At 37.1% G+C, this 22243-nt stretch overlaps 1 protein-coding gene across 8 annotated transcripts in view; it reads right to left on the reverse strand.

The window, feature by feature from the left end:
• The window catches only part of DGKB (diacylglycerol kinase beta), a 331421-nt gene extending 323815 nt beyond the window's left edge, over nucleotides 1-7606 (reverse strand). For all 8 annotated transcript variants that reach the window (XM_086615217.1, XM_086615215.1, XM_086615214.1 and 5 more), the window contains exon 1: nucleotides 7537-7606. In XM_086615217.1, the coding sequence (XP_086471343.1) occupies nucleotides 7537-7606 (70 nt within the window). The remainder of the gene's footprint in view (nucleotides 1-7536) is intronic.
• Between the last annotated feature and the right edge of the window lie 14637 nt (nucleotides 7607-22243).

Here is a 22243-nt window from a genome sequence, read left to right on the forward strand (position 1 = left end):
TGACAAACTCAAAAGGACAACACAAAACCAAGCTATTTCCCCAGAGTGCACATGCTGCCAGAGCTCAGAGGCCTTTTGCTCCACCTCTCTCCGCCTAGTAAGGGAAGGGCACACCTCGTTTCTTTTAAAGCCTAGCTGAATCATGAAAAACTCTTGCTTTAACTGCTTCCAATCCCTTCAATATTTTCTCATTTGCTTTTTCAAGAAGGATCCTCTAAATTCCCCTCAACCTATAATTCAGACTACAATAGCCATAAAACTTTATTTAATAAAAAGGAGATACTAAATTCATTTAATAAAAAGGATACAAATACCTTGTCCAAGCTAATCAAACTTACCATACAGGTAATAATCACAATAAAGCTATGTATATAGTTTCTCTCTCAACGTCCTTACAATTCAGGCTGCTGTTAGGAGTAGTACAGAACTATGCATACACCTGGTACTACACAGTTGAGAAGAAACAGTTTCTGCTTGAGAAGTCCTGTATGTACCTTACTCTATGCAGTGACACTTATGCAGAAAAAACCCAGCACCTTTTCACCTTTCTTTCCCACAGCCAGCACTGATCACAGAATCACAGAATGTTAGGGATTGGAAGGGACCTCAAAGAATCTAGTCCAATCCCCCTGCCTGAGCAGGACCACCTAGATTAGATCACACAAGAACGCGTCCAGGCGGGTTTCGAACATCTCCAGAGAAGGAGACTCCACAACCTCTCTGGGCAGCCTGTTCCAGTGTTCTGTTACCCTTACTGGGAAGAAGTTCTTCCTCATGTTTAAGCGGAACCTCCTATGTTCCAGCTTATATCCATTTCTCCTTGTCCTATCATTGGATGCCAGTGAGAAGAGCCTGGCTCCGTCCTCATGACAGTCACTCTTTACATATTTATAAACACCAATGAGGTCCCCCCTGAGTGTCCTCTTCTCCAAGCTAAAGAGACCCAGCTGCCTCAGCCTTTCCTCATAAGGGAGATGCTCCACTCCCTTAATGATCTTTGCGGCCCTGCGCTGCACTCTCTCAAGCAGTTCCCTGTCCTTCTTGAACTGAGGGGCCCAGAACTGGACACAATATTCCAGATGCGGCCTCACCAGGGCAGAGTAGAGGAGGAGGAGAACCTCTCTCGACCTACTAACCACTCCCCTTCTAATACACCCCAGGATGCCATTGGCCTTCTTGGCCACAAGGGCACATTGCTGGCTCATGGTCATCCTGCTGTCCACCAGGACCCCCAGGTCCCTTTCCTCTGTGCTGCTCTCCAACAGTTCAGTCCCCAATTTGTACTGGTACATGGGGTTGTTCTTACCCAAATGCAAGACTATACACTTGCCTTTGTTGTATTTCATTAAATGTGATGAGGGAATCTAAAGGAGAAACAAAAACTCACACAACTTTCTTCTCTTGAGTGTATGTATTTCCCTAGAATCTTCAGGATTTAGTGTGGGCTACATTATTGTTGGTAGTGTTATTATTACTATTAGACAAGGAGCACACCGGTTATCTCGGCTCTCTTTCTTTTCATGTATTCTTCTGAGGCATTTTAACACCAGGCAAAGATCTAATGCAAAATATTTTCTACTGTTTTCTCTTCAGAACAAGAAGGGAGAGTAGATTTTTAATTTGATCATCAAGGAGGACACAGAGGAACTGCCTTTGGAAATAATTATACTTTCAAAACCCACGCATATGCATCTTAACTGCAAAAGGCCAACTATTAGGTAATACGCTCTTTGAATTCTAGAAATACACTTCTCTTCTTTTTAAAGAAATATTTAAAGTGTTTCAAAAAATTCATTTGAAGCCTCAAATTATTTAAGTGTGGTGAGCAGATGAAGAAAGGTCTTAAATTGGAAATATAAAGTTGAACTGAGCTCAAAAATAATTCAGTAAAACAAAATTATGGATATTCCCTGGATTTATTCACTGGAAGACATTTACTTACCATTAAGTTCTGAGTGTTGCTTAGAGGGAAATGTTTTGTGATTAGGAACAAGTGCTGGAGAACTTATTCTTCTTTGCTGTTCAGTTACATTTATGGAAATTAGGAAAAGCTGGTATGTATTCAGGAAAGAAATTTTACATTCAGGGTTTGTGTTCACCAGACAATACACTTGGATAAAGCTGAGAATCATACTATAAATATGTGATGAAGACAACAGGCAGACAAGATGTAGTAAGAACTTCTCAATGTGATACTGAGGACAGTACCCACAACCAGAGATAGGAGCAGGCCTTGTTTGTTTAATTGTACGTGCAAGAGTAGATAGGCATCAAGCTGACAGAATGTTAATTAAAAGTGGAACTACACTGCACTGCAAAGTGTCTTTCAGTCAGAAAGTGGAAAGAACATGTCCCTGTCAGAGCACTAGAATTCATGTGAGGAGTTTAATGGGCTTTATATAGTGACTTCCATGACTAAAAAGAGGCTTTAGGCTAAATTCAGATCTCTACATCCAGGACAGTTAAATTTATAATGTCCGCACTCGACCAGCTACAGTTCTGCACATATAACCTAACTCTGGAAGTACTTTATTATCTGTGCAGCCTATGTCTCAATATGGTTTGAAAATTCCTTTACATGACTAAAGTCAATTAATGCAGAAGAGAAGCAGCTCATCTAGATGACTTCTGAGTTCTTCTGCAGTCTAACGATAAGACGACACTTAATTTGTCTCTTAGAACCTGGGTGGACCCACTCTTCTGCTGTCCTCAGAAACCATAATATTTGCAGACGTGATGGATTTCAACAAAGTCTGGCAACAACAGTCATCTTCATAAAACAGGTGCAAGTGAGACAGGCTTGCCTTCTGGTTAGGGGGAAGTCTGAGGATATGGGTTCGAACTGAGCTCCAGCCTCAAAAAACTCAACCCCAAATCTCCCATTCCTCTAAGTGTGCCTTGTCTGCTATACAGTAGAATAGTCTGGCTTACCACCCCTTCCCAATACTGGATCAAAACTGAGGTTATCAGACCTGAAAGGTGATGTATGCTTGTATGGAGGGCAGCGTCTGAGGGTGTCACACAAGCAAAACACTATCTCACTCCATAGCCAGCTTAGGTTGAGGGGACTAGGCTTGAGAAGGGAACTCTGTGGGCTTTTTCTGACTGCCAAGCAAATACGCAAAACACCAGCAAATGCATTTTAAAGAGAATATTTTCTGGCACATGCAATGCAGAACACTGACTCCTCTCCTGAAAACAAATGACTTTCCTAACCAAATTTACTTAGGCTCCAAAGAGAAGCAAAAATTGAAACACACCCTGTGCTTAAAGCTCCCTACTGGTTAGCACAAGGCACCTCAGCACACCCCCCTCTTTGCGCTCACCTGCTAAAGGTACCTGTTTTGCATCAACGATAGTAGGTGGTGCAAATCATCAACACTTAGTATTTGAGCATGGCAATATGACATAGAGGTGTAACTGTGAACCCTGAATTCTACCCACTGAGCTCAGGTCAGTCTAGTACACTCCTCTCTAACAGTTTGCTTAAAGATTTCACGTTTTCTTTTAATTAAGTCTTCACCATTCAGTATTATCATTTTTCATTTGCACATCAAAATGTGTGTATGCTAATATATCAGAAAAAACTCTTTCTGTAGGTCTTGTTCTTTGAACTGCTGTACTACTTTTTTCAGTCTTATGCACATCTGAACTATCAAATACCTGCATAAATTGACTCAGATTAGAAAATAATCCAACATATGGTTGCATAATGAACTTAAAAGAATTGTTCTTTTCATATTTCAGCCTGTTGTTGTACTGGGTTTGCACGGCAAGGTTTTGGTAACAGAGGTGCTACAGAGGTGGCTTCTTTGAGAAGGTGCTTGAAGCTCCCCCCCATGTCTGATAGAGTCAGCATCAGCTGACTTGCCACTGGCCAAAGCTGAGCCCATCAGCAACGGTAGTAGCACCTCTAGGATAACATATTTAAGAAGGGGGCGGGGAAAGCCTGCTGTGTAACAGCAGCCAAGAGAGAGGAATGAGAACGTGCAAGAGAACTAACTCTGCAGACACTAAGATCAATGAAGGAGGGGGAGAAGGTGCTTCAGGTGCCAGAGCAGACATTGCCTTGCAGCCCATGGTGAAGACCATAGTGAGGCAGGCTGTCCCCCTGCACCCCATGGAGGTTAGCGATGGAGCAGAGATCCACCTGCAGCCCATGCAGGACCCCATGCTGGAGTAAGGCGGATGTCTGAAGGAGATTGTGACCCTGTAGGAAGTCCATGCTGGAGCAGGCTCCTGGCAGGATCCTGGCCCTGTGGAAGGAGAATCCCACGCTGCAGCAGGTTTGCTTGCAGGACTTCTGACCTCATGGGGGACCCACGCTGGACCACCCTGTTCCTGAACCACGGTGTGACTGCACCCCGTGGAAGGGACCCACGCTGGAGGAGTTCATGAAGAACTGCAGCCCACTATGTGTAGTAGAGAACACTATGTTGGAGAAGTTCATGGAGGACTGTCTCTCATAGGTGGGACTCCACACTGAAGCAGGGGAAGAGAGTGAGGAGTCATAGAGCAGCTTGGTGGGCAACTGGTGTCCAGCCAAGGTCAACCCACCAGAGTTGTACTAAAGTAATTCTGATTCCAGTTACTTCATTAAGTAGACGTGACTATCAGCCACTAAGAGTATGATCCAAAGTCACTGACATCCAAGGTAGACAGATATTTGGGAGACTATACTGTTTGTTCCAGTACTCACTTTAGGCCTGATTGAAACTAAAATAAGGATTATAAATATTGTACTTTGTAAATTTAAGAAAGTGTACTTGTTAAGAATTTCCATAGTTAAAATCACGTATATTTAGGTAAGATTTATTAAGTAAAGTCTCTACACCAAGCTGAATGCAAGGCAGAGCAAATGACACCCCAATATATCAGCAGGTGAGTGGAAAACAAATCACTTCGCTATAAATTCCCTATTGTATTCCGGAGTCCTTAAGTGAAACCTACTCTTTAGCACGATGCAAGGCTGGGGGCTCATCACCACCACTTTCAGCTTGGCAGGCAACTGCCACAAAGTAAAACCTCCCTACCGTGTTGCCTTCTGATACTCAAATCATCTCTCCTTCCAGAAGGAAACCCACTGGCACCTCAAGTCACATGCTGGAGAAGTCAGCCAAACTCTACAAGAAACTTGGTGATTTTCAGTTCACTGTCTTGCCATGTTCCACAAAAACAAAGAAAATGAAATATCAAAGCAATTGGATACTCAAACTTTAAAAAAATTCCATATAATTATTATATAGTAATGAGTAAAGGCATCTACTTTCACATTTCTTTTCTCTGCATATTAGAAAAACATATGAAATTCAAAAATGTTTTATCCAATTAAATATTTTTAATTGCATTTTGAAGTCTTAAATCACATGTTTAAAGATACTGCTGTTCAGTCATATAGCAAATTTAAATTGGACAGCTCAGAAATTCAAAATAAGGCCCATGCCTGAGTTATATTCTCTAGGCATTATATATCAAGTCCATATACCACTAACATTTTTTTTTCTAATTGCCTCAGAAATTGAACTATTTCTACAAAGATGCATCACATTTCACATTTTTGAACAACTAACGTCCTTCTATTCCAGAAAAGCAGAGAAAGCTTGAAAGACATCATATCTGTCTTATATGTACACACAGAAACCTGAACACAAACAAATATAACCAATTTCACCAAATACTTTATCCTGATACCAATAGATTTGTCAAAGCAATGGCTCTGAACTATGGTGTGTTTGAGAAGTGCTGGAGAAGCAAAGGGAAGCAGAAAGAATAGGAATATACTAAGTGTCATTTCTTCCATATGGCAGACAACAAATATTTTGGCAGATGGTACACTGAAGGTTTAAATTATAAGAATGCATAGAAAGAAACCTAACGGCTCCACCTGTCTGTATTAGAAGTTTTCAATTTCTGGTATTGAAAAAATTCATCAAGAATTATTTTTAAAATATTTTCCCAGGAAGAAGTAATTTTTTTAAAAAAAATCACTATACTATATTTACTATTTGGTCATATAATTTAAAAGAAATAAGCGTATTCATATCAAGCATGTGAAATACAAAATTTTCTTTGCAAACCAACATAAAATTTGGATGTGTTCTTTTTAAGCTCCATCTAACTGCATCGTTTCCCATAACTTAATGTTTCTGTGTGTTACTTACATACAAAAGAACTACTAAAAAGCATGGATATTTTCATTTTTCAGACTCATACCAGATTTTTAAGGCCTTCTTTTAAGGAGGAGGTCCTAACTGATTAAATACCAGACAGGTGTCAATGTCTTATATTTCACTATGAAATGAGAAATGCCTTGCTTGGTAACATCATTAAGAATTTCAAGCAGTATATGTAAGAAGCTTCTATCATCTCTCTATAGCTTATACTTTGAGACAAGAAGGTGGCATGCAGCGGAAACATACTTTTTTAATAAACAGAATACTTCGAACTACATAGCAATTGTTGTAGAAAACTGTGACACTCAAATATACCTGTTCCAGAAAGCATCATGTAAATATTTCTACCCAATTTTTTTCTTTTTTTGGGTTCAATTACATTGCATTATGTAAAGTAACCACTCATGGCTTAGCTCGATACCATGAAAATATTATGAATCTCTATCACATTCCAGTGGAATGTACAATAAAAGTTAATTCTAATAATCACTTTATCATTATTCTGTTAGATGACTACACTGAAATATAATTAAGTACATGTTGTGATGTCATAAACATAAAAAAAACCACCAATCACCAGTCTTCATTTTACCTTATATGCAAATGTTTCCTTTAGCAATAAATCAACAACATTCATAAATCATACCATATTTGCTCCGTTTTTAAAAACACAAATTTAGACTACTTATCATACAGGAAAACTTCCTAAATGTTCTTGACCTTTTCCAGTTCAGTTCCCACCAGGCTTCATAAACTGCTTCCTAAATCTAACTTTTTATGTTCAGTATCTATCCTCTAAGCACACAATTCTGAGCCATTAAAGTTGTTCAGGAAACTTAAAGGAAGTTTTGCCTGAGCAATAACTAAAGAACTGCATCTTCAGCCTAGAGAGATTTTTGTTTCCTCCTCTTTCACAGGACAACTTCACCTCCACACTGTTTATAGTATTAGAAACATCTTCATATTGAACACTTAGATGTGTTTCTCCTGGAATCTCTATGTTTCCTCCATGACTAGGCAAGTCACCCTTTTAACTACAAACCCCACTCTAGTGGCCTACAAATTGTTACGATGAAATTAACGCAGGAAAGCCATAAAAATAGGCTCTCCAAATACCCATAGTCACATAACCTATAGCTAGTCTACATGGCATCATACTGGATAATTGTTCAGTTAAAAAAAAAAATTTACAACCCCAATGGATTTTTTTTTTAGTCCAAAGAACATGTTTCAGATTAAAAACCATAATTTAATCTAGTACTTGACAGTGAAAAATATCAATAATGTTATTATATTATATTCTGCATTCAAAATATTCTTAATTTTTAATTAGCCATTAAATAAAATTTTTAAAATTACTTACATTCTGCATATTTCTGAAGCTGAGAGAACTCTCCAGGACTAAGGTTAACCCACTTCTCCTGGCTCGTCATATTGGCAGTAAGGGTCCTCGTTAAATATCAGAAAAACATTCCCTTTGTTCCAGGTGATATAAACTCCATAAAGATTTGTAGCTTCAGTTCACAGTGCTTGGAGACTGGAGAGATGACATCAACTCTATGCAGATTAAGTTTTTGATGCTATGAACTCTTCCCAATGTGTTGATTCAATGCACTGTTAAAAGAAGATCAAACATTAGAAGCATAAATACCAGTTTTCCTATGGGAATAATTGTAACTGATAAATATTTTCCGTATAGGCAGTTTTGCTCAAAATCTTTCCATACAGTATTTGTTCATAAACAGTTTTATATGTCTTTCCAAATTTTATTTTTGTAATTCAAAATGCTTATATGCAGCACTGATAATCAAAAATTATCAATTTTTTATGATTAAATTTTATCTGGACACCTTGTGTGAGGATGTTCCTGTTTTAGTAACCACCACTGCAATAGTAAATACCATCTATCAGTAAAATTAGTTCCCTATGATTTTAAAATCAGATTCAGATAACTGGGTTCGTATCCAATTATGGTGTTGTACGGTGCTACACGGCCTTGTCAGAAATGTTCTGAAGCTTCTAACTCTCCATGTCAAAGATAAAATGGATTCTGCAGTTTGGTGAGAAATTCACAGGAGAGCTATATAAATATTAACTATTCTAACAGTAGGAGTTTGATTTCTAGAATGTCACAACATTTCTGAAGTCACTACTGAAAATCAAATATAACTGTTGGCACCACTGCAAATCACTTAAGGAAAAAAAAAAACATCTAACTGTGGGTGCCATCTCATTCCAATTTCATGCAGTTTCTACCTCTGTAGGACAGACCATACAAAGGCAATGCATTATCAACGCCACTTCTTGCACAACAGCTAGAATACTTTTCATCTAATTTTAGCCATCTCAAAGTCAGGTACCTCATCCAAGACTGTCACCTAGGGCTCTCTCTCTTTAATCAGCAGAAAGAGACAGGTGGCCCAGACAGCAATTAATCCCTCCAGTTTCAACATAATCTTAAAATGTGATGAATTGCCTTCTTGTGGTATTTATCTTTCGCTATTGATTACAGAGGTTGCCTAGATGACAAGTTTAGTCTAAAAAGCTAATCTTAGACCATATAAGCAGAGTCTCTTTATATGCCTAGCAATGAGTCATTTACAAGGGTCAAATTACAAAAAGACCAAAGGAAAAATTCAGAATAGAAGAGACTGACACAGTAATGGAACGAGTGCTAAGGAGGAAGATACTGGCAACTGGGAGAGGAGAGGAGAGAAAAAAGGAGTAAGATGTCATGAGTGGGGAAGAAAAAAAAACGAAATAGAGTAGCTAGGAACAGAAGCATATGAAAAAAGATACACTAACCCAGTGATAGATAACACCTTTTTTTTTTTTTTCTTCTATCTTACATATATGAGTATCATTCCTGGATATAGAAATTCAGGAAGAAAGACATCTTAGTCCCAGTGCATGCTTTCATTGCTTTCAGGCTCTTCTTGGTGATTGATTTGAGCATATGTGCCTATATTATGAGCAAGTAAGGCTATCGATACAGTAACAGACTACTTGGTAGCTGCCTTGTCTTTTAAAAATTTGAACCAGAAGAGATTTCTATGCTTCTTTATCTCCGCAAGTCAGAATAAAACATAATGGTAAGTTGGAAGAGTAAGATCTAGAAACACTGACTGAACAAATAACAAAAACTAATAGGAGCATGGAGACTGGGATGGAAAAAGCAACATTAATGCGGATAATGTTGGCCAAGCACAAGGCACATCAGCCCTCAAACATCAGTGAATCAGCATCAGATCCAGAACAAGGGCAGTAACTACAAAAGCTAAAAGCAATATTCAGTAAGAAAAGCTATTGAGAACCTCAGTCCTCTGATTTACAACAAGAGAAAATAACTATGGTCACCAGAGACATTTTAATCAAATTAGAGATGTTTCATTTCTGGCAGTTGATTAGATTGTACTGAAGACAGTTTTATTTCTTCAGATAGGTATATTTTTCTCATATTCTTGACAACTGATTAGCTTTTAAAGAAAATGTTTTTATATTTGCATAATTGATTTAACAGAATCAAAATTTTCTACTACGATTTCATAAAGTATTACTTTCTGTATTCTTAATTACATTAGCTTCATTACGTGCAAAAGCGAACATTGTTGAATGCTGTACAGCTACAGATTATCTCAATTATTTAATATGAATAATTGTGATAAGCAGCTTACCATTAGAATCGCTATCACTAGCGAGGTAGGAACTGCTGCACACTCTAAACTGATCAATCTATTCATGTGCAATACCTTTAGCTGACCACTGTCCATAGGGTTTGCTGTGTACGTAGTACACAAGCAGTGAAAATGGATGTTTTCCCACAGACTTTCCCTTCTTCAACTTCAGATCTAAATGATAGATCTGATACCCTACCTCTGATATCCCTTCCCCTTTACCAGACACCCAGGCTCTACTGCCTAAGAACAGGGTTGCAAGAAAAGGTACATGACCTGAATGAGATGACAGCAATGCAAAAATTTACTATGGGCATGGCAGTTCACAGGAAAGAAGATGTAGGGTGTGTGTAAGCCAGCAGAGTTATCAGGGAAGATACAACAGAGTTTAAAGCTACATCATTATATTGGAAAAGTCTCCAAATGCAAGTTTGGAAAGGGAAGACTGGGGAGATCTAGTTGAACTAATTTGCCAAGTTTAATCTGGGAACAGTAATGGGGAGGTAGGCAGGGGTCTGAGGATGGCTAGCCTCAGGATTATGTGATGCAGGATTATGCAGAAACATTACAGGGAAAATCTTGGCAAAAGGAACCTTACAGAGGCTCCCTTTTTTTAGTTTCCTATTAAGTTCTGCTGCAGAGGAGTCCTAAATAAGGAAAGGTCCCTGCTCCCTGCATCCTTTAGCTTTCACAGTTAAACCTTTTATAGCTGCGTTTTCCTGTTTTATATAGATAATAATGTAGCTATAAGAAATCAAGAACATTATATAGATGCTGAAGACAAAAGCCATCAATGCATATTTGTGTTACATGATGTGTGCCATTTGTTAAGGTAAATATTTTGAGATCCCCTGTATCTTATACAGATATCTTAATTTCTGTAGAAGAAACTACTAATTTATGTTATCTTTTTCAGTAGTGTTTAATTTAAATGCATTTCTTTGCACTTTTAGTGCTCTTTGAGTACTCCAGGAAGGTCAGGCAGTGAGAAACCTATATATAAGAACATGAGGAAGAAAGCAGTAACAGGGATAACACTACCATGTAGGAAAAAAAAAAAGAATCTTGAAGTAGAACATTACTCAAATGTACATGCTGGCAATCAAAATAAAGATCAGCACTACTAAACAGATACAAACAGTGATTTGACCTCTCTATATAGAAATAAATTACTTTAAGAACACACTACAGCATACAGTTAAAATACACAGGATGTCAGGTAGAGAACTCTTCCACCAATCCTCTAAGAGTTCAACCTATTCCAGGAAACTCACATCTGTGCACACCTTTTGCTGGTATGTGCTCAGGCAAGATTCACAGTCCTCTCAATCAGACACAAAGCAGGTCTTACAATTAAGAGAAACTAGAAACACTACATTAATAAACCATTGGTTTTATCACAAAAAGAATTAGAAAAAAAAACCCCACTTATTTCTCCTCTATCCACTGACTATAATAAGTCTTAGAATTCCAGTCTCCCTTTTTTAAAGTGTTTTTCTCTCTGGATTTCAGAGTTTATTAAGTTTTCTGTCAGGATTCCTACCAGGCCACATACCCAAACTAGGAAGCAAAGCTTTGTCAAAAACTCTGCAAATCAAATTACTTAGCATTCAGCCAACAATGCTAACAAACTTAGATTTCCAGGAATCCCCCATGCCACTGAAATCCTCAGTTGCTCTGCAAAAAGAGTAGAGAAGAGAAAGGAATATACAATGGAGGAAAAAAACAAATATGAAGGTGCATCCCCTATACACTGACCTTAACACTCAAACCACCTCATTATGCCTCGTCAAGTCCTCACTGCAAGGAAAGAGGAGCTTTCAGATGGTATGGGGAAAAAAAATGACTTCCAGTTCTACAAAACCGGGTCAACAATACTGTGCTCAGTTCCAAACTTCGATTCCAGGAGGACCATGGCCTGTAGAAACATGTTCAGCTCCTCAACCAACTCAACTCCCTCCACTCCTGAAGGGCAAAAGGGCTGCTTCTGGGGTCCATCATCACTGCCGTGACTGAAAACAGGACACTCTTAATGCATGCCTTAAGGGACTTTTCTGTTCACCATAACAGAAAAATCTAAAACAGCCTAGAAACTGGCTTTTGGAATTACCCAGCCACTTTTTGCTTTCTACTAGCCCTTCCATAATGTACATCTCAGATACTATTTCATCATTAATTGCCAGTTACTCCTTAAAGCGGGCACGGGGTAAGGCTCATAGTAAAAATGAGTGCCAGTGACAAAATCACAGATCTTAAGTAAGCATGTTCCATGGAATACAAGACTGAGCCAAGAACTTCAAGTCCTTTCTCCCATTTGCCTCTGTTTTAGTATATTTAAGGGAGGGGGGGGGGAAAAAAAAAAAAAAAAAAAAAAGGAGAAAGAAGGAACATGAACGCTACAGAAACAAGTTTCCTTCCAGGGAAACTACAGCTCTCCACAACATGACTGATTAGTGATTTTTGCCTGAACAATAGGAATAAATAACACAGAATATTTTATGCCTTAATTGCTATGGAGGCTGAAGCAATTATGCTTTTCAAGACCTTTTCTGTACAGCATGTACCTGGTATTTTCTTCGGTTGAGTCCTACACCTTCACCATGGTTAGCCGCAATTTCAGTGTGGGTGATACCATGGATTTTCCAAAGGGGAATTTTCATATGTCATATACCACATGCTGACACATACACCTGAAACAGCTTTCTCTGTTAACTCCTGCAACCGGTTCAGAAAGCAAGCATATTCTTTTTACTGACAAGACCAAAGCATCTTTCCTCTGAAAACTCAGTATCATTTGTGGGTTTGGCAAATAATGGAAAAGTAAACATTTCATCAACACTTATAGAAAAACAACTCAGCCTTCATGTATAAAATACATTCTCTAGTGATCATATTTTAAGACTCGCATAAGGGATTATGACGCACTGTTCACTATTTTATTTTGTTCTCTATTAAATAGGCTGTTAGAATCAAAGTACATAGTATTTCTCAGGCACTAAGGACCACACTTGCTATTGAACTCCCAGGATATTCTCTCTACTCAAGTTGCTATCGTCAAAACAGCTGAACCAAAAATACCCAACAACATAAACATGCTAAGAATCTCTAATTTCTTGGAAATGCAGGCATTATGTACAGATACACAAGAAAAATTGTGTAGGTGTTCCTGCCATTCATTTTACACTTTGTAGAAAACAATGTCTCTAATGTTAGAAATACTCCAGATTTGCATAGTTGAAAGTTTAGTCTGAAGAGTTTGAGAGGAAAAAAAATCCAAAATGTATCTGCTTTTTCAGAAATCATTCCCATTTCTTTACTATCAAATAGAGAAGTATTATGATTATTTGTAATTGCTGCCAGATTAACAGCGTGGATGAAAAAAAAGAGCCTCCATAACAAAACACAGCAGATTTTTCCTACATAAATTGTATATTTCACATAACAACATCCTCTTGTTTTTAACAGTATTTAGCATACAGTCATTTTAGCAGTAAACATTCTTTTTCAATTTAGCAAAGGATGCTTACTGATGTAAATTAACATAATTCTGAAATATAAACTCTAAATATTGATACACTGAAAGCAGTGAAAATTTGCTTGCCAAGTTGAAAATCTCTCCCTTTTAAAGGAGCGACTTCAACACAACTCAAAAGCATGCATGTTTTCCTGACTACTTTATCCCCAAGTGTACTAGTCTGGGGCATCTAAGAAAAATCCATTTAAATTTTAATACAAAGATATGGACTGTATTCCTCAGAGAAGCAATTATTCTAATTCACTTCCTCAAATTATTTATATGAAATGTATCAGTAAACTTTGAGAATACATGCAGAACAAAACCCATTGTGATATGATAAGCACAATACTTAAATCTTTGAGAAAATATACCAATACTACAGTCTGTGACAGTGAGAAATATTAGAAAGAAAAACTGAGCACTAATAAAAACTGATCAGAATGCAAGATTTTTAATTATGTTGTTTACTTTGCTCTTCATGTACCTTAACTTCACCACATGGCTACTTTAAAAGTAACTTCAGTTAAATCTTAAATTTTTCCAACTAACTCCTACGTTTGCTATTTTCAAGTTGCTATGCTAATTACCTACCAAGTCAGAACAACTACATTCAAATTTCTCTGTGTCTTCTTCACTGAAAGAAATATTGAAATAAATGAAACCTAAGGAAAATATGGGACAAGGAAATACCAGAATGTATATATGCTGATACATCATAAGCTTATACAGGCCTTCTTCTTGCTCTAAATACTATAACTGAAAAAAACTAAGAATAAACTGACAACTTTGCAGACTAGAATTTATTTTATGCTTATGAGAGAAACAGTGCACAATTCAAAAATCTTCCCTAAGAGTCATGGAGCTTTTCCCAATATTAAAAACTTCTCAGTAACATTTTTAGGAAAACAGATTTTTACAAGTGAAAATTTAACAAGGAAATTTGAGGAGTTAGTCATCCTTCTTATCATTTTACATCAATGACTAACCAAGCAAATTTGTCCACAGGGCCATTATTTGGTACCATTTATTTTATGACTAAATGATCACACTGTATAATATTTTGATTGTATAAGTGATTGATTATAAACATATTGGAACTAGGAGAGAAAAATAAACAAAAACTGTAAATTGACCCCACCGAAAAGCAGACAATAAACTGCTTAGAAAAATTTCTAGACAGCTGTTAGCATTTTGAAATTGTTGAATTTAAAAAATGTAGTATTTTAATATTAAAAGCCTTAAAAGAAGCTGAATCACTAAGGCTTATGACTGGTATTATTTAATAAATGGAACAAAGCAATCTAGAACAGAAAGCAGGGGATTTGGTAGGTATAACTATGCAATGTGTGGAAGTCCTCTGTAACAAAGCACATGTGGCTGTCCAGTGGATAAATCACTCTGTAGACAGCATTAATCACAATACTTTCGATGTTGCCCACTACTATTTCTATATATCTAACGAAAACTCCAAAATGCAAAACATCACGGAATAAACATCTTAGGGGCAACCTCTGCCTTCCACAGCGTGCATCTGCCACCTTCCCTGAGAAAGCCAGCTCCAGAAGTTCACCCCTCAGTGTGAACTCCACATAGATCTCCCCACAACTGGCACCACACATATGTGAACCCATTATCAGCAGTGTTAAGCTCAACTATTATCTGCCACATGTTCTTCCTCTTTTCTTTCCATTCCCTCTCATGGGATGAACTGTAAATTCTGCATAACAACTTCTGTTGGTAATAAGCTACAGGGTTTGTTTTGTTTAATTGTTAGGTTTAATTAATCTCTCCATATTTAGGTGCTCTAGGGGTGATTACATTAGAGGAAAGCAAAGCTGAAAAATGTAATTTACAACTGGGGAAGATTTCTGATGATCCTTAATTTCCTGGGGCAGAAAAACCCCTACTTCATGCTCGGATATAAGCCTTTGAAGAGATGTGCTTTAGTCTTGTGACAAAAATGTTCCACTGTGCTCGAGGAAAAGATTTGTTAACTGCTGTCTTCATTCCAAAGCTTTATGCACTTTTAAAATAATCTGGGAACAGGGCATTGGAGTTCCTTTTAAATGACTTGTGAAAATATGAACCCAATTTAATCTTCAACAGGAAATCTGTACAGAGAATAGAGATCAGGTTAGCAGTCAGGTTAATGAATTTCATAGCTGAAGTTCATGCTATGTTGTTTTCTACTAAGTGGTCCTTTTTTCCCTAGGGAGAGCACCACATGCAGAAGTTGACTAAATTATTGCAGTCCTGGGATATGAATAGCTGGCGCTATGTCACTGTCCACTGGGATAGTGTGGAGCCTTCTAGACAAATACAAATGGTTTCATATTTATTCATTAGCATTACTATAAAAGAGTTCAGTGGTAGCGAGCTACCAAAAGGGACATCATAAAGTAGGATGGGCCCTTGCCTACAGGAATGCATATCTGCAGCCAAAGAAAACTATGTGGTTGCAGCAGCATCTCAGACTACTATTCCCTGTTCACCCATGCAATTCCTGACCTGTTCGAATTCAGCTCCAAGGAGACAATAATTTCCAGGTTTGCGAGGCCTCTGTGAACATCGTCACATGCATGTTCCCAGCGCTTGCTCTGATGGCACATCCACACTGCCACCCCAGGGAACGGCCAAGTCAGCCCAGCACCACCTGTGCGCATGCACAAGCAATGCTGGAGTCCGGGCTGTCACACTGTCACAGCTCCAACACCTGGAACTACTACTTAAAGGCAGCTTGGCCTCATCTCTTTCAACAGCATAAACATACTTCGAGTCTCTTATCTCATCCTTATCAATTTTCCTACAGGTTATATAGTGCCATTGACTAAACTGAGACAGAGAACTGGCATTTGTGGAACTACACACAAGAGATGTGGTCAGGGATGGAAGTGCATTTTCTGATTCAGGGTCCTTCATTTGTTTGTCTGTGTGTCCGTCCCACCCAGACAGACTTACAGTTGTAAAGACACAACTTTAACACGCTAACCCATCTTTCAGATGGGACATCACCACCTGCACAGGGTTAACTGTGCTGTTTTTTTCAGAAGAATACGAGAAGATGACAATGAAATTTCTGTCCTCCACCTACAGATTTCAGGATATTAAGTTGTTATTATCGTAAATGTTCACCTTTCATCCAAAGACTCCATCCTAAACCCCACCATTTTAAACATGTTAAGCTGTCTCTCGAATGTTTTGCAGCTAAAAAATGCCAATATTCCCATGGATTTATCAAACAACTAAAAATTGGTATTTAATTGCACTATTGACAAAGGTACATAATTGTGCTTTTATGCAACTTAAACTTGTGTACTTTTTCCATGGTTTTCAGTTTTCAATATGAAATCTTGCTTTTGTTAATTTGTGTTTCCCTGTGTTTTTCCCATCTTAAAGGGAAGAAGAAAAAAAAGTGGATCCTGTCTCTTCTTTCCCTTGGAAATTTTTTGGCTGAGCTAGCTTATATTATGCTTGCATTTTTAAAATATTTTATCTCTGGAGAAGGGCTTTGCATTTCTGTCATCTTTTCTAGTATGTTTTTCTCTGGAGTTCTACCTAATTATTTTCTCTCGTTAAATGCTGCGATTAATTCTCCTCAGATTTAGCTTATGTTTTTACACAGTAATCCTTGGCACTAATGTTACTGCTATTGTAAGTATGATTATGTAAAAACAGGAGAAATGTGGGACTGGCAGAAAGAAGTGAAATATTTTCTAACACATGAAGCTTTCAAACACACAAGCCTCTCCTCAAGTCTGAGAAAAGATGCAGGAAATTTCAAGCTAAGTATAGATTAAGATCAATTTTGAGTTTAACTTACACTACTTTTTTTACATAGTTTGAGAGAAAAGTGTAGTGAGTATCCTATTGCAGATCTGGACCGCATGCACATATCCTTCAGGATTTGCTTTTGATTTTGCTTGCTTTGTCTATAGACATCTGAATATAGTGGTAGGTGGGTCACTGGTGGAACTTTGCCCCTCCTGACACCCTGAAGGCAACAGTATCGCCCATCCTCACAAGCCTGTGAAGACAAATGTCTTATTTTGCCACCTTCCAGTTCTTTTTGCCTGTACTACTGATAAATTTGGGAACAGCCTGCTCAGAATATAGTAATAAAACATGTTCAAGATTACCTGAAAACAGACACAAGATAAACACATGTGAAGTTCTTATGACAATCCAGTGAGCAATTTGCCTTATACATGCAGTTGCTGTAAAGTGAAGTGAGTTCAGTTTTGTATCCAAGACTGTAGTTTGCATTTGAAACAATTTCCCCTGACTTTGCCAAACGCTGATGCTTGTCTTTCTTCATCATCTGCAATTCCACTGGGGACCTGCAGGGTTTTGCCCAAGGGAGTTTTAGTGTTATCCACAAATTGTAGTCAAGAGTCAAACAAGTATTAAATAATCTCCATCTCCACATTGGAAGACCTTTTACAGCACTAGACATCCTCTAGTGTAGGTTGTCCTTCTTTTGCTATTACTATATTTTTCATAAAGCAGAAATTATCTAGACGTATACTTCTGATTCATAAACATTGACACTTAAACAATCACTTTCTGTGCAATTCATTTTTGACATACCTTTAAAAAGCAAAAGATACACAATATCTGATATATTTCCTTTTGCTTCCTTTTAAAAATAAATAAGTCAATCAATCAATCAATCCAGTGGGGAAAAAAACCCTGTCCATTCTGACAACATTTTTAAGCCTTATATGAAAAAGACTTACATATTAGAAGATGGTAACTAATGAAGAGCCCGAAATCACAGGGGGAGATAAAGTAAGGAACGCAGAATAAACACGCAAACACAAAAAGAAACTAAACAATTCTGTTTTGTTTCTGTGCTTAAACTGTTAAAGAATTCCTCTTCAGTGACAAAAAAAAAACCCACAATGAAATGGATAGTAGCTTCATAACACTATATTTCTTCTTCCATAAGTGGAATAATTACATAATTCAATCTTCAGGACTCCACTTCCACACAGAACAGAGGTGTTGGACAAGAGCACTACCACTCCTGGCAATACTAGTTACAGATATGCTGCCTCCATGAATGTGTGTTCTTATCTTTTATAGCAGCAGCGTTAATGACAAACAACTGCAAGGCTGTATCTATTACACTACTTTGCATCTATAAAAGCCTTTCCGCTTTCAACTTGCAATCTGTTTCACTTTTTTTGTTAGTTTCTCAGATGAAGCACCAGGACGCACACTGTATTTGATGCACTGCAAGTCAGAAGTTCAAATCCTTTTAAACAGTTTCCTTCAAGCTTTATGAACCTACAACTTAACATTTAGAACTTGTGTGTATAACTATCTTAAGCCAAGTGAAGGTCTACTCACTGAAACAAAAGTGTCTCTAACAGAAATGTTTAAAATTTCATTTACACTGGTAACTAAAAAAGTTGAAAAATTGACCCCATAGAACTTCCACATGATCCTGCAAATTGCAAAATTACCCACAAGGTTTATGCTCAGCTTTCTATTACTAGAGAGAAACTATGAAGAAAAACTTTATTACTTATGAATAGGCACAAACTTGTTAAGTCACATTTCATCTTTCATTGTTTTTCAACATTTTAAGTATATAATTGCTTTATATAGCTCAGTCTGTACTCAGTCAGTAAACACCATAGTAGTACTTCTTCCAGTCTACCTGTACAAAGTCAGCACTAAAGGTCTGGATGTTTTAAGAGAAGACTGTATATGAAATATGTATATTATAGAGCTTGGATTCCTTTGAAATCTTGCAAGAGATAATATAAATGCAATTAAAAAAAAAAAACACACCAAAAAAACCCCCCAAAAAACCCCAACAACAAGCAGATTTTTAGGGATCAAGAATTATTCTCTATTGTTCCATCCAGAAATGATCCATAAAAGTTTTCAAATTAAGAGATTTTCCAAAGTCCTTTGTGTGGCCTAATCTTATCAACAGGCACAGGATATACATGTGTATAACACTCTTCCCAGAAGCCAGCGATGTAAAACTCACTTTCACGATTAGAGGACATGAGAGTTTTAAAAACAGTTATGTAAACAGAAATAATGGTGGTTAATTTTACTAAATGACTTATTATTTATGAGTCATTCCTTTCACCTGTTCTGTATTAAAACATACATGACTAAATTCTACTTATTAAATAAGCCTAAAAAAGTTTGTTCCACTTGCATCTTGCCTGTATCACAAGAGTATCCTAGCTATGTCATCTGTAAGTCACTCAGTTTACTAAGGTCATCCTATTTTGGTATAGCTCATGACATTAAAAAAAAAATATTCTATTTGTTATTCAGAACTGTTCCATGAAGAGCTCTTTTTCCGAATATTATATATTAAATTATAAAGTTATACTTACTAATGAAACAGAAGTTTATGTTCTGAGAACATTCACCAAAGACCAGTTAAAGCCTCATAAACCCTCCATCCTTAGAAAGATAAAATGCATTTAAAACTAACTTGTTTATGAGTTCCAGTGGATATTCACAGGTGTTTTGCTGTACCTCAGTAACTTTTATAATTAATTCATTTATTTTTTCTTATACTTGCACTAAATCAAAAGACAGTTAGCCCCTCTTTTCTATCATCTGAAGCATGCCAAGTAACTGGTGCTGTTTTACCCAAGAAAAAAAGGATGACTAATAGCCACAAGAAGAAAACAGCGAACAAATAAAAAAAAAAATCACAGAGAAAGGTCATGCATATCAGGTCATGTGCATACATGGAGATCTGTGATTCAAAATTTGAGATACTGTTATTTAGACTTAGCTGCTTAGGCTGCGCAGGCAGAAATCCCAGAGCTGAGCTGAAATGGGCAACTGGGACCATAGAGCCTGGGCACTATGTTGCTTTTCTGACTCAAACTGGAGTGTCTGCACTCTGATGTCCAACAGTGCTTAAATACACTTCATTGTTCTGTTCATTTTTTACAACCTGGCTTGACCAATGGAACAGATTAAAAATGTCAAGAAACTACTAATTATGTTGTTATTATTATGTGCTTGTATTATAAAAGCAGAAACTGAGATAAGACTAACTACATCACCGACAGTACCACATACGCAAGAGACAGACCTGTTGACTTTTAAGTACAAGGATTAGAAAATAAGACAAACATCAACATCCCATTTTACAGAAAGTAAGTGAAGATCTGAAATTCCTAAAAATGAATGTAGACCTAGTGCTGAATTTTAAAAAGTGGCTAGATCTCAGCTGGCATTAATTATTGCATTTCAAATTCACTAGACACACTGAAACATTTGTTCTCAAATAATTTGCTCGCTATCACACAGGAAGCATGTGAAAAAGTCAGGAACTGAACTGAGATCTGTAATTGAATATATTTAAACACATGAACAGTGCTAATTTATGTAAGTCAATAAAACAGTCCTACTTCACAGTTTTATTTTTGTCTATCCTATCAAGTTTGAATTGGTAAATTTAAGTCTAAATGCCCCTCAAAAAAGTATTTAATAACTTAGAATAAACTGTAGATTATAAAAATAATCATTAATATCTAATTACCCAAACCATAGAATTTTAATTAAAATTCCCTGTCTCTCATGTACAGCTAGCTTTAGTTAATGCAGTACTAATTAAAACAAGAAGTACTTCAAAGGAAGTAGATACTAGTGAGTAGACACGTTCACTTACAGATTTAACTACGTACATCCAACAATGCCACCATTCTGGAATGCTGTGGTCATTTTTAAATTACTTGAGTGTGCGTACTGTGGTTTCCCCCAAGGTCCTGGTTTTCCAGTCACCCGTGCTGAGGACCTGGTGGGAAAACATGACAGCTCCCATCCAGTTCCAGCAGCTCCATTCCTTTTCCAGAGGTGAGTGTCCAAAACAGTGCTGGGAGGAGGCATCCAGGACCCGAGCCTACACCCCAAAGGCCAGAAACACTTCTAGGTAGTCACTGCTTTGTCCCAGCAAAAACACTCGAAATAAAAGGAAGATGGAGATTCTGAGCACTGTGCCCTAGGGTACAAACCAAATAAGATTGGAGACTAGGTGACCCATAGCAACTGTTGCACTGTCTGTGCCCTTAAAGGGGAAAAGGGATACAGCCTTAAACAGAGTAAAGAGAAATTAAGAAAAAGCTGATGCTACTTGGAATGCAAAAATACTCTGTTTTCAGAAGCGAGTGATAATTCAGTGCATTTAGGCTATTTTCAGAGTCTGGCCTTCTCAGATACGCAAAACAAAAGATTATGCAAGAGATTATAACAGATATCTAACATGTACTAGTAGTTTCCAGTCCTCAGGGTTCCCAGGCACCAATTGCATCACTAGATTTAGCTTGCATTTCTTAAATAGGCACAACTAAAATAAGCAAGTTATTTCTTCTGGCACCTTAAAAGAATTAAAAACATAGATTTAGTATACCTAGAAATTTCAGTGTAAAAATATCCTGCTGCATGTACAACATACTCATGTTTCCTATTCTCATTTTTCTTCAGCGTAAGTATACCAAACATTACCACTATTATATCTTGCTAGTATTTTAGAAACCTACCTATGATAAAGGTGGAATTATGAACATATTTATTTCTGTATAGATACGTAAGAATATTCTGATGAAAATAAATAACCTTTCATATTGTTTTGCATATTTCTCCCCTATTTTAACTACTAATGAAATTTATCTAGCTCTTTTAATAACAGGTGTCAACAATAATGGTAGCAGAACTCTTACAACAGTGTTGCTTAATTAATTACTAAGTCCAAGTTGGCACAGATAATAGATGAGACAGATACTTAGACTGATTACTTGTGAACCAGACAGATGATTCTTAAGTATTTTCTATTTTGATATCTATACAGTATTCCTTTATTTCATGGCTTTAAAATCTATACATATTAACTA

The sequence above is a fragment of the Tauraco erythrolophus genome, chromosome 7 (assembly GCF_009769465.1).
Source record: "Tauraco erythrolophus isolate bTauEry1 chromosome 7, bTauEry1.pri, whole genome shotgun sequence".
NCBI lineage: Eukaryota > Metazoa > Chordata > Aves > Musophagiformes > Musophagidae > Tauraco > Tauraco erythrolophus.